The following is a 13706-nucleotide window of genomic DNA, read 5'->3' on the forward strand; positions in this document are numbered from 1 at the left end:
CTCCAAGACTCAGAGAAAATGCTCTTTATGCCACAGTTTGGTAAAACATGAAATAAACTTGTTTTATGTGATCACCAACTTAACAAGCAGCCACATGGTATTACATTTTAACAAAGTAATGTCATTTTGAGATGTTCAATCCATTGTGTGCACAAATGTGCATTGTAAAATATACATTTTGAGTGGTTAATTTGCAGTGTAGTAAAGCACATGGGAAATCTGTTTTATAATACACCACAGACAGAGATACAGACACACATTAACTCCATGTCCTTAAAATTCATGCAAAAGTAATTTATGTCCACTGATGTCTTTGCCCTGCATGTGATGTAGATATAAGATCCCACATGATACATGAGCATGAGATGAAGGAAGAAAAAGAAAAACAAACAAAACCTCAACAAAAAGATAGGTTTTGAGGCGACTTGTCCACTCCAATCTACGTCGGTCTGTTTTATACCTTCCCCTCCGCACCCCCCCCCCCACCACCCCTTCTCAACCTTCTTTGCCCTCACCGTACTGATGTGTTAGTCTCCCTAACCTACCATTTAAAAAAAAAATGGTCGCTGGCTGTGTGGATGCTTCTGATTTTCTTAGAAGTAATTAGTAACCATGTTATGGATTCTGGAGATGGTGTATGTAGGAATGGATGATGTTGGGATGCAAGAGTGAAAGCTAGATATACCCTGGACATGCTGCTTCTGCTTTCCGAACAATGGATGGAGGTTCTCAATGCCAGAAATGAGATCAGAGCCATCTCCCAAGACATAGTGAGTGCTTTCGATACAGTCTGGTACCCACCCTGCTCACAAACTCTCTTCTTATGGTATCCAAGGCAATCTCCACTATGGCTGGCAAACTTCCTCTCCTGTCACAGACAACATGTGGCCCTTAAAGGAATTCTCTCATCCCCTCTTCCGGTCAAGGCTGGAGTTCCTCAAGGCAGCGTTCTGGGCCCTGTTCATTTTCTGGTTTTCATCAATGGCCTCTCCGACTCTCTGGAAAATCCTCTAAATCTCTTTGCTGATGACTCTACCCTCTGCCGTACTATGTCATTCCTCAGATCGTTAAGCAGCAGCTTCTTCACTCTGCAGATCTGGATAAAATCACAAGCTGGTCCAATACTTGGAACTTGTCTTTCGATCCTGACAAATCTCACTCTCTCACTGTGTCTCTCCAAAAGGATTGTCTGGAATCCCCGCCCCCCATCTACTTTCTCAACAATCCTCTTGAAGAAGTCCTTTCATTCAAGCTTTTGGGTCTCACTATCTGTCATGATCTTTCCCAGGAAAGACATTTCCAAACTAGCCTCGAAAGCCAGTCGCCGACTGGGCATCCTCCATCGTGCAAAGACCTTCCTTGGCACACCTAAGCTCCACCACATACACAGCTTTCCTCCACAGCCTGATGGAGTACTGCTCTCCCCTATGGGCTGGTGCTCCTGCCTCTCACCTTTCTTGGTTTCTAGCTGTGGAAACCAAGGCATTTCGGATCATTATTATCTCCTGTGATGAGGCTGAATCTTTGGGTTTCTCACTCTCATCGCAGGCAGATCGGTGGACTTTATGTCTTCTGCAGTCTCCACTCCGACTTCGCCCTCCTGCTCTGTCCGAGATATGCCCCCCCCCCATATTTCCGCAGGGCACTCAATATCTGCCAACAACCCACTTCTGGTAAAACTACAAAAGTCAATAATCACTTCTCACCTTCACCCTTTCATTCCTCTTTTTTCTGCCTTTGGAACAAACTCCCACACTCTCTTCAATCCTATGCTTCCCTCCAGGTTTTCAAAACAGCTGTTCACCACCATCGCTTATCTTCCCCCATCCAAAACCGTGATCTTTTCTTCACCCGTTAATCCAACCCAAACCCATCTCCTTCAAATTCCCTGTAGTACCATCTTGTTTAACCCCATGTACCCCACACCATCCTTCTCCCTTCCAGATCTCCTGATGTCTCTGTTCCCCATTGTTTTGCGTTTCCCTCTCCCATCCCTCTCGACTCTTGCTCCCTTTGTTATACATTGTGTGTTCGCTCTTATACGAGTCTCAACATTGAATACAAGAAAATAATTACAAGAAAATAATAACAATAATAATAATAATAATAATAATAATAATAATAAAGAAAGATGGACCTCACTGAAATTTTTCTGAACACAATTTTCTTCCATATACCCTTTCTTGTATATTTCTTTGTAATCTCTCAAAAAATTTCTTCCCCATTGGTTGGCAGTTAAAGAGATGTTCAAACACAAGATTCTTATTCAGAACCTTGTCCATTTAGCTCTGGAGTATATTTGTTGTTTTACATTTCATGTTAGAGTAAAACAAAGGCACAACTTCCACACAGTGCCAATTTACAAATAGGCTGAGCCAAGCTTGAGTACTTACCTACTGACCATGTGTCCACGCACTTTAGCCCCATGCAGGTGCTCATCTGAACCAGACAGGTCAGCCGCAGGGCTATCATCCATTCCTTTCTTGGCTTGCTCCAAGTTGTACTCCCTTAGTTCTGCGAGAAGCATCCCTGCCAGGGAAGAAACTCCATAATATTACCGATGAACAGAGGATAACTGTGGTTGGTGCAAAAAAAACATATATATGCAATGGACTGGACTTTTGCCAAAAAATGCAAATGGCTACAGACATACTGATATTTGACTAAGTTGACAGATGAGTAAGAAAAGTAAATAAATGAAGAAAGCACATAAACCACATGAGCCAGAAACGACTGCAATACCACACATACCGATCTGTTGACATACAGTTTGGCCAAGCTGCCGTGCACCATTCAATAGCAACCGTAAGACGGTGTCGCGTGTTGCGTGCTCGCCACGGGAAAGCTGCAGAAGCAGATTGGCTGCATCCTCTAAGCTCTCCTCTGAACACGAGTGTGACGTGAGCACCTGAGTGGTGAAGAAAATTAAAAAAAAAAGAATGAAGAATAGGTGATGCAAATGCAGAAGGCATTGCAGATGTTGATGAAGATAAAATAAAATAAAATGCAGAAATTGCTTACACAAGGTGTGCCTACCCGTCGCTTTGCTGACTGGTTTAATCCAAAGACAGGATGTTGTACTTCACAAATACATTGCATGTCTATCTGTGAGTTTCAATGAAGACGTAAAATGAAGTGAAGCACACAAAAAACGGATCTTTTAAAAGACATAGTAGTTCTTGTTAATGTCGTGGTAGTTGGAGTTTGTGTCCTCCTTCTGTGTACCTTATATATTTTTGTGTTGCTTCATGAAGTATTGCAAAATATATTTTTGTGCTCCACCCATGTCCATAAAGCTTTATGCTGTCATACCATTGCAACTTCGAGATTAAAGCTCAGGGTGCTGTTTCTTCCTTTCCGGACAGACAGCCTTTTTGTGATTAAACTGACACTCATGTTTGTTCCATGTCAATCGATTGTTATCTTTCCAATGGTACCATTTTTATTATTCTAAGAGTAGGAATCCTTCAGAATAAATTGTGAGCATGGACGGCACGGCAAGGCACACCACCCCCCCCCCCCCAAGTTATACAGTGTACCGTATTTTGGGTGTTTAAACCACGGCCGTGTATTAACCGCACCCCTGTTTTTCACCCTTCAAATAAATGAACATATTGATCATTATATTTTCTGATTTGGAACTAAATACGTTTGTACATTACCTTTTAATGGAACAAAGTGACGGAGGTATCAACATGCTTCCTCCCATGTCCACTTAATTTCATGTAAGTCATATTCTCATTTTCAAGAAGTTGAAGAGAGAGGAGAGGATACCAAGAAATTTTTATTTTCTTTCATTTTTTGAAAAGATTATTAAGAGGATTTGTTTTGTTCCCAGAAAAAGGAAGAAAAGGGATTCATACCAGTATCATACATATTTATTGTGGATTTGTGGCCCTGAAAAGGGTCGTTTGGGTTTGATGAAGCTTTTTAGCAAAACCCGAGGAAATCCTCGTCAATGCTTTCCTCGTCAAAGACGGCACATAACTCCTTGTCTGAATCAGGGTACAGCAAGTCACCGTCATTTGCAGCCTCCTCCTCTCAAATGATGTCACCCTCTGTGCCATCCATGTTGTTGGAGATGCAGCATTTCAGAAATGCTCACTTAATGATGTCCGACGGTATCTCCTTCCACACCTTGACGATCCAGCCACAGATCATCGGAAGGTTGACCTCTCTCATCCTCCCGATGAAAATGTCAGCAGTCTCCAGTCAACATAATGCTCAGCCAACGTAGTGACGGGAGTAATGGTGAAAATTCAATCAAGATGCATGTGGCCAATGCTCCTCAGAATCCGGGTTGAAAATCCCAGCGGGAAACACGTCACAAAATGTTGATTTTTCAACTGATGAAAATACCAAATCTGCGAAATAGGAAAGTTCATCTGTGGTGGTTCCACCGAGTTAGAGCAAATGTTCCTCGAAACCTGGGTTGAATACAAAGGCCTGCGAAGAAAGAAAGTTCGTCTGGTCGACGCGAGTAATCTGCGGAAAGCAAGTGAAGAACCGCTGATGGTCAAGAGGGAAAACGAAGAGAACCAGGAAGAACGAAAAGAACCAAAGAAAGCCAAAATAACTGAGCAACACAGCTATTTCTTCAAGCTTCACCGTCCCACGTGGCTTCTCACTCCTGTGAGATTCTTCTTCTTCTTCCTCTGAAATCCATTTCCTGCCCTCATTTCGGAAAGTACTCAGGGTTGATTGGTTGTTCCTAGTTTTAAACCACGCACCACTATCCAGAATTTGCTAGCACAGCATCAGCATGTAAGGAACAAGCTTGGTGGATTAATTATGTCTGCACCGGATGTTCATGCAGAAAATGATGCATGTAAAAACAGTCACCACCACAAATGCCTCGTCTATCCACCACTTCTGCTGCATACAAACAATGATGCCGGCTGGAAACTTGTCTTTGGGAAGTGTATTCCTTTTGAACACGACATGCGAGTGAAGCTTGCCAAGCAAGCTTATTTGAGGTGGGTGCTTCATAATTGGATTCTAGTTATTGTGAATAATTCTTCTTTTGATGTGAGACCAAGTGTTCTCCTACTTTTGTGTTAATTGGCGTTTTTAGAGTCATGAGGCTCTATATACGCCACACACCTAAACTCTGGGTGTCTCCAGACGTTTCCGATTGTGACATATATTTCCACACATGGTTAATAAACCGTTGTACAAACTCTTACCTGAACCAATTTTCAAAATTTAAACGGCGGCATTCAGCTTAACTGCAGTTCCAAGTGCTACAAAATTGTTCGTTTGGAATACAATTGAAATTCATCATTGATCGTTTTTAAGACCGATTTCTTTTCTATACCCGTGTATTTAAACGCACCCCAAACGTGTTTCCTTTTTTGCCAATAAAAAAGTGTGGTTTATACACCGGAAAAATACGGTACTTATTTATTCCTTACCTCCACTGCAAGCTGCAGCTGTCGTTCCATCAAGCCCGCTGGTGCTGCTACAGGCTCAACAAATGCCATCACATCACCAACTTTACTGGCCAGCATCACATTCACTATTGTAAGGCAAGGAAAGCCAAATATTAGGGGCAATTCTCATCCCAAAACCTCATATTCACAAAACTCAACGATCAGTTCCAAAAAGGTTTGACCTCTCAAGGATGTTTTCTCCATGTTCTGCTTCTAAATATTCTGACATTGAAAAGCAAAAATACCTTTGTAAATGCTTGCTAAAAAGTAAGATTCAAGCCAATGCACTCACCTGAAGATTTTTCATTACATGTTGTTGGCAAAGACAAGTCATTGAAGCTTCAATTATATTTAAGATCGTGCATTTAAATCCATTTAAATATGGTTTCATTCACACATTGAGAAAACAAGACAATTTGACATCACAATGTTGATCAATATGCCTCCACTTACATTGTCTTTGCACATTATAACTTTGACCTAAAACCTCAATATGTAAGCTGGACATATTGTTGCGGCTCTGCAAAGGCGGCACTCCCCCAAGGCAATGGCACCCAAAATACAGCGGACCCAAGACAGTTATTTCATTTGTATTCATTCAGTTTTCCCTTTACTTCCATTATATCTTGTGGATATATGGGACAAGATGCGTTGCACCGGGCTTTTAGTTAGGTCTTCAATTCCCTTTGTTATTCTTTCACCTATTATATTTTACTATAACTTCACACAAGACCTCTTCATGCATGCACGCCCTTCACAGACCAGATGGTGACGTCAATAGAGAGCCTCATTAGCATATTTGTGCCATTTTCCCGTTCAAATTGCACGCCATTCACCAATGGACACCTCACCTCAGACCCTCACCATGCTGATGACGACGATACAATCCTCACCGTAATCACAATGCCTCCTAAAAAATCCCCACAGTAACCTACGCTTGACCTCATTGCCACAATCACAACAAACGCTTCAGCCTCCACACAAAAACCGCTTCAATCGCTCCCAATAATTCAATGTCCTTACCATGACCACCACAGTGCTTCCCCCACCTAACTACAACTGCCATAACTACAGTTAGTTCTCTGGACGCTCACCACAGTCCTTTGAGATACCAGAGAACGGCAGGACATTGCGAGTCAGAACACATTGGCATGTGACTCGAAGCGCAAATATGAGCTGGGGTTCATTCAATGACATTTGGGTAGCCGTGGCGCTCTGCTAAATAATGCTCGATTGGAGCCCAGCCCACGTTCATGGCCGGAGAGCGCTCCCAGAACCCGCGCTCCATATAAATCCCAGTCCTCTGTTGCGTGGCTAAGCCTGGGAGCAAATGAAACCATTTTCGGCTCTGGAGTCTTATGGGGCGGGGCTACTCAAGAGTGGCGTCGTGTACCAATACGGACGCTCGGAAATGCCTACGGGGCCTTTTGATCCGCTCTTTGGCTTCTCCTTCACCCAGGTGCTATAAAATAGCGACAGAGGTCACTGAGCCCAACACTCTCCGAGCCCAAGCTGGCAGCGCCATTGCGAGCCGAGTGAGGAGTCACTGAGACAGAGCCAACCAAGCAGTTTCCGAATCATTGCTGCTCGGGTTCCACTGCGTTCCGCAGCCAATACTCATTACCATTAACATTTATATTATCACACACACCACGTTAAGCTATCCTCTCACACGTTCTGTCTTTCCCATCTACTGTCTCATCTGCTGTTGAAGCAGACACCCCCAGTTTTCTTCCCTCCTCCCCCCTCCTCAGTGATTGGGAACCGCAGGTTAGTCAGCCACTCTAGGTATTTAACAGGTCGAAAACCCCCTCAACTGCCTCTCCTCTTTCTTGCGCTCTAATTTATTTCGGTGTGTGCCTAATGGCACCTGTAATGTTTACACAAGATAAGAATGTGCAAGTTCTTTATATCGTTTTCACTCTGCCCTGTGCCTTTTTTTTTGAACATAATTGAATTTATTTTGCCACACCCCACAAATTGATGCTTTTCCTGCTGGACATTTTATCGAATAAAACCCTTTTGATTATTGCTACACATACCCTTCCTTTCCCTTATAAATAAATTGCTTACGTTATAAATCTACCCAGCCAATTTTGTCTTTGTCCGCACGTTAGTTTAGCCGAGAGTTCCACCCCATCAATTTGCTCGTCAGCCAGCGTACACTCACTGTATCGCTCGGTAGTAATCCAGGTGGGCGCTGAGACCACGAGACCCCCCCGCCCCCTTTTGGTTCGGCCATCCATGGGTAAGGTATCACGCAAGGAAGTGCAACCCTGCCAGGATTGGCAGTGCCAATCAGCGTTCGTAGCTACTTAGCAACCCACCCGTACACGGAGTGATCTGTGTCAGGCGGCCTCAGGACCGAGGGTTTTGGAGGGACCCGAGTGCTTCCCCTCATGGCGAGCCTCAAACTTCGAGTCTGTAACAATACGTTTTGGAACTTTGTATGTGCGCAGCTCATGGAATTCTCCACCACAACCCCCCCCCCCCCCCGGGCAAAAACCCACTAATGTCGAAGCATAGCATAGCAGTTTATAAACACGAATACGTGGGGTCCTTGAACTGCGAATCTACAAATAGCGGGGTCCGACAGTACAATAACAGACTGGAAACCATTAAAAAAATAATCACCTCTTCCAATCCAACTCCTCCCCCCCCAAGACCAAAAACCTCTTCCAATCCCCCCTCCCCCAATGATCTGTTGATCTGTAAAAGGCCCATCACTCTCCTTTGCTTACTCCAATGTCCTCCCAACCACCTTTGCCTTTTATCAATACCCCTCCCCTATCCTGCATTCATCAATTTTGCTGTTGTTGATTTAATTTTAACACATGCCCAGCACAAAATCCCTGGCCAAAGTGTATGGAATAAATAGATGCCCCCCAGAAATTGTTAAACATTTTTTTGGCTGCTGTTTTCAGCATTCAGTTGTCTCCTCCGTGAAACATTCCAAATGCAAACATTTGTTCAACACCATGGAAAAAAGCCTCGTCTACATGGGCCTATTTATTTTGTCGAACACAGTTTTTCTTTGCCTGCATTTTCACAAACAAGGAACTGCCACACAGATCCCACCTGGAAAGCTTTGCTGTTCGTCAAGAAGGCAGTGGAAGTGGCCTTATAAAGTAGAACTCTCCATTAACGAGACAGAAAAAGTCTGCTTTTAGCTCACTGTCACCATTATTTGTGAAAGGTGTTCTGTAAAAAGTGGTGTGCTTAAAACATACATACATGCCAAAGTTTTAACATCGATGGTCAAAAAACACGTGGGCACGTGTCCGCACACACACCTTAGTGTTCTGGCTGAGAACCAACCCTGGATATGTAACCACAGTCACATCACAAGGTGCTATATTGTAGAACAGCAGCAAATGCCAATAAAACAGGTACCCAGCAGAACATATCTCAGTAAGATGGCAGATTCAATGATGAAGCAATTCACCAAGAAGTACCAAGGAGAGAGTTTCTGTGTCACATATTAAACCCAGAGTAGACAGCTCAAAGGTGATTACACAAGCATCATTGGGAACATAATTGACATCTTCAACAACATGTATAAAGGAATATCAATTGGCAATGGGTATTTTCGATCACAGACTTGCCTGTGCTGCTTCCAACTGCAGTGGAAGATACTGATGCTGTTGTAGTAGTAGTAGTAGCAGTAGTTGTTGTTGTAGTGCTCGATGTGGTGTTTGTCGTTGCCCCACTTGTGGCCTTGCCACTGTCTGGTAGTGCAATCGATACCAGAGAAAGAAGTCGAAGTAATTTCTCAGTGAGTAGCGGGCTGCGCCGAATTACACTGTTGGCAAGCATATTTAGAAGCTGTCCAAGTGGGGATGTCTCAAGACTGTTCTGGGTCCCTTCAGACTCTGGCAGGCCCAGTGGAGTTGTTCCACGGTGTATTGAAGCCTTCCCCTTCCGACTCACATTCATGTTGTCCAATTTCACAAGGAGATCCCAAAAGTCTGTGGAAATGCCACCTGGCCCAGCTAATGGCAAAGTGGTAGCAAGGTTGGGTGACTGTGTCACAGCAGTGACTGCTGATACATAGCAGGTGACCTTGCCAAGTTTATCATGCACATCTCGTTCTGTCTCATTTGCCACAGCACATGTTTCTTTGGGCTTGATTTGAGTGAAGTGACCTGGAAACACCTGCAAAAAAGTTCATCATTGTTTTGACATGTTTACATATATGCAAATAAGTTCATTTTTACAAACAATTAAAAACTAATCATAAATAAAATTGGCAAACATGGTAACAGGCAACAACATGGTGTCCTCACTGGGATTCCATAGGCACATAGCATCTATAAATGCACCAGACCAACAGAATTCCATTGGCATATTGTAGCATCTATGGTGATATGACAGTTCGTAAATGCACCAGAACGAACAGAAGAGGCCTTTAATCACCAAATTTTCGACTTGAGGAAGGGCCAGTATTGCAAGTAGTGTCAGCCACTATTTGCAATATTGGCCCTTCCTCAAGTCTCGAAAACAAATTGCTCTTGAAACACAAGGAAATTAGACAGGTGGAGGGCATTCAGCCCATCATGCCTGTGCCACATCAACAGCACAACAATTTATCAACACCAGAACAAAATAAGAAAATGCAAAATGTTTTTTTGTTTGTTTTCTTAAATTAAGTGGGGTTTTTTTTTGTAGTTTTATATTTTCTTTTTTCCAGGGGAGGGGGCATGGGCTTGGGTAAAAAACACACATCAACCACACAACACCTCTTGAGAAGACCCCCACCAACAGCACTCTGTACACATGCACACAATCGCCTATCAATGCTCAAGCTACCTAAAAAAACGTCCTGCTAACATCCCTACACCCCTCTATCTCCAAAACTTCCAGGTACCTATCTAATTCCAATTTAAAGTTGCACCTCTGCCACCAAAGGTGAAGGAGGTGATGTTTTCACCCCTTTCTTTCTGTCTGTCTGGTTGTCTGTATACAGGATATCTCAAAAAGTTGTGGACGGATCTGGATGAAATATTGTGGACAGGTTGGGTGTGTGACAAGGACAAACTGATTAGATTTTGGTGAAGATCTGGATCCGGATCCGAATCCGATGACTAGAATTTTCTAAGTGATTCTTCACCATTGAGAGATAGGGCCAAAAACGATATTACAGCATATCTCAAAAACTTGAGGATGGATTCGGATGAAACTTGGTGGACAGGTTGGGTGTGTGAAAAGGTGGAATTGATTGGATTTTGGTTCAGTAACGGTTCAGACTTTCGGATAAGTCCGAAAGGTCACGGGTCCCTTTGCGGACCGTGGTCACCAATAATTTGACGGTGTGGGGTAGGGTCAATTGTCTAATTTCAATATACCTAAGTACCCACGTCGTCTCACAACCTGGGAAAACGACACCCTCGACAGACCTCGGGCGGAACGGGCCGTTTACCGAGCCCGATCCGGGTGTAAACCGAGCAGGGATTACTAAGATCCGTCGGCCCAAATAAACAATTTACGGCACGAACAGCCGTCATCCGTCCGTCATCCATTTCCATAAATGCACTTATGCACGTCATGTCACACGCACCATTCACACACCTTGACAAGCACACCGGGACAATCACATCGGGGATTCATGTTACTACAAGGGGTCCTGAGGCCTTTGCCCCCACCCCCAAACTCTGCATGTACCCGTTCACATCATGCACCGGCTCGACCGGACTTACCTGGTCGCAGTCCACTTCGAGGGAGCATACCCTCTCCCTCTGTTCCTGAGGGAGGTTACTCTGATGCTCGCCCTGGGTCTCAACACATTCCACCAGCTCGACCCGATTGTCCCCTCCCACCTCCACGTGTGTGTGTGTCCCTGTTTAGTTTCATGCAATTCGTCCCCCTCTTTTGATTTCTGCGTCTCCGTCACCTCGTTTATTATTTCCGTTAATTCCTGGCTTTTCGTCTTTTATTTTCTGCATCTCCGTCACCTCCATTAATTTTTCCGTCGTCCCCTCGTGTCCGAGTTTATTAATTTCCCCCATAATTGTCATGGCGTCGCTCGTCATCCCGACCTCACCCGTCTCCATCGCGGGCCGGACACATTTTGCACTCCCCATTGGCTCGGTCGTTCCGCCACGTGGTGCCGCCAGTATGCCTTTCCATGCTTGCATAGTCTCGTCCATCTTTTGCACATTCCGGCCCATTTTTTGCCTCATTCTTTGCATTAACTCCATAAACTGCTGCGCTGTCACCTGCCCTGGCTGCTCCCACTGACTACATTTAGTGGAGCGGTTGTAATAATAAAAAGAACCAGATGAACGCATTGCCACTTTTCCCAACCCTGGGGTAAGGGTGTTTCTTCCTCACAGGTGTTGTCCTGAGCCACAGATTCCTTTAACCCTATCTCAGAACCCACCTGCTCCAGCCCGTCTTGGCCCGCCACGATTCGTCTTGAGAATAAATTTCAACATTCGTACTTTGGAGGGAATGGAGAGGTCTTGCTCCGCACACCCCTGATCAGAATCCCGTTAATTTTGTGGAGGCGGAGGGGTTCGAACCCCGCACCTGAACACAAAACTGTTGTGGGTTCGAATCCTGTAACCCTTAAATGGGGGCGGAGGGGTTCGTATCCCAATCCTGACACCAATTTGTTGTGGGCCAGGGTTCGGTGGTGATAAACGACCAGGAGGGGGAGCAGTAGGGTCGTTTCCACCGAACACCCAGGAATTTAGGTCGTGACTCTCGGATAAGTCCGAAAGGTCACAGGTCCCTTAGTGGACCGTGGTTGCCAAAATTTTGCCGGCGTGGGGTAGGGTTAATTGCCTAATTTCAACATACCTAAGTATCCACGTCGTCTAACGACTGGGGAAAACCACACCCTCGACGGACCTCGGGCGGAACGGGCCGTTTACCGAGCCCGATCCGGGTGTAAACCGAGCAGGGATTACTAAGATCCGTCGGCCCAAATAAACAATTTACGGCACGAACAGCCTTACCACTTCTCAAGCCCGCACCGTGCTGGGTCAATGGTAGAAATGACAGGCAATGACCTGGAACATTTAACAGATACTTATTTACAATAATACACAGTGTAGACTTAATCACGAAAATCAGGCAGGCAATGTACAGTGAACAAAAGCACTTAACAATTCCACTTAAAGATGGGCCACACACAAACACACACCCAAAAAGAAATGGACCCCGTCGAGTCTTTATTCGGTCCCTCAGCCCACGAGGGAAATGCGAGCTGGGGACCAGGGTCTTGTCGGTACCTGGCCGCCTCGAGCGGTTAGGCCCGCGAATGCACGTGTGGGACCCATGGTCCGTCGGAGCTTGGATGTCAAGCAGCAGAGACTCCAGACTCGGCGACCACCAAGACCAAGACCAAGACCGCTTGAACCACGACCAAGACCGCTTGAACTCCGATTGCAGACGAAAAGCAATCGCCATGATCACTCCTGTACTCTAACGCTCTTCCAAGAGCAAAATGGCCACGATCACTCACACTCTCGTCCTGACAACCACTCTACTCTTTCCTTTTTGATGGGGCGAACACTTCATCTGGCTGGGGCGGAGCCGGCCCTCAGGTGATGAGCCTCCTGATTGGACGGGGCGTTTTGGGGGTTGTGTCGGGGTGTCTCGGAGGCCCGTCCCCCCCCCCCCCGAAGAGGCTCTGGAGAAGTTTTCGGCACTATGGCCTTCCATTGGCCGGAGCGCCTCGGCCCTGCTCGCCCTCCACCCATTGGCCGGAGGAAACGCTCCATGCCCTTCCTCGGAGCCTCGATCTGAGGCGATGGAGGCTCGGCTCATGCCTTCAGCCAAAAACACATGGGCAATGGAGTCGGTAGTGCGAAGAAGTGAAGGGGATATTTAATGTAAAAAACCAGACTATAAAGAAACCCGCAGTGCACACTTGAAATTAACCCATTAGACAGAATGATGGGACCGTAACTATAAACACATACTTATCGAGATAACTGAACTACGGGGACTCTGGCTGTCTGTGTGCAAATGGCTGCCAAATCCATAACACACACAAGTATATATATATATATATATATATATATATATATACATATATATATATATATATATATATATATATATACATATATATATATATATACATATATATATATATATACATATATATACATATATATATATATATATATATATATATATATATATATATATATATATATATATATATATATACATATATATATATATATATACATATATATATATATATATATATATATATATATACATATATACATATATATATATATACATATATATATATAT

At 44.4% G+C, this 13706-nt stretch overlaps 1 protein-coding gene across 11 annotated transcripts in view; it reads right to left on the reverse strand.

Moving 5' to 3' along the window:
- HUWE1 (HECT, UBA and WWE domain containing E3 ubiquitin protein ligase 1) overlaps positions 1-13706 on the reverse strand; it is a 428879-nt gene that overhangs the window by 50231 nt on the left and 364942 nt on the right. For all 11 annotated transcript variants that reach the window (XM_085898286.1, XM_085898280.1, XM_085898284.1 and 8 more), the window contains 4 exons: positions 9038-9587; positions 5415-5518; positions 2752-2908; positions 2394-2529 (listed from right to left, as the gene is read on the reverse strand). In XM_085898286.1, coding sequence (XP_085754412.1) covers positions 2394-2529; positions 2752-2908; positions 5415-5518; positions 9038-9587 — 947 coding nt within the window. The remainder of the gene's footprint in view (positions 1-2393; positions 2530-2751; positions 2909-5414; positions 5519-9037; positions 9588-13706) is intronic.

Source organism: Eptatretus burgeri, chromosome 10, assembly GCF_056783735.1.
Source record: "Eptatretus burgeri isolate ZD-2024b chromosome 10, Ebu_testis_v1, whole genome shotgun sequence".
In the NCBI taxonomy this organism is placed as follows: domain Eukaryota; kingdom Metazoa; phylum Chordata; class Myxini; order Myxiniformes; family Myxinidae; genus Eptatretus; species Eptatretus burgeri.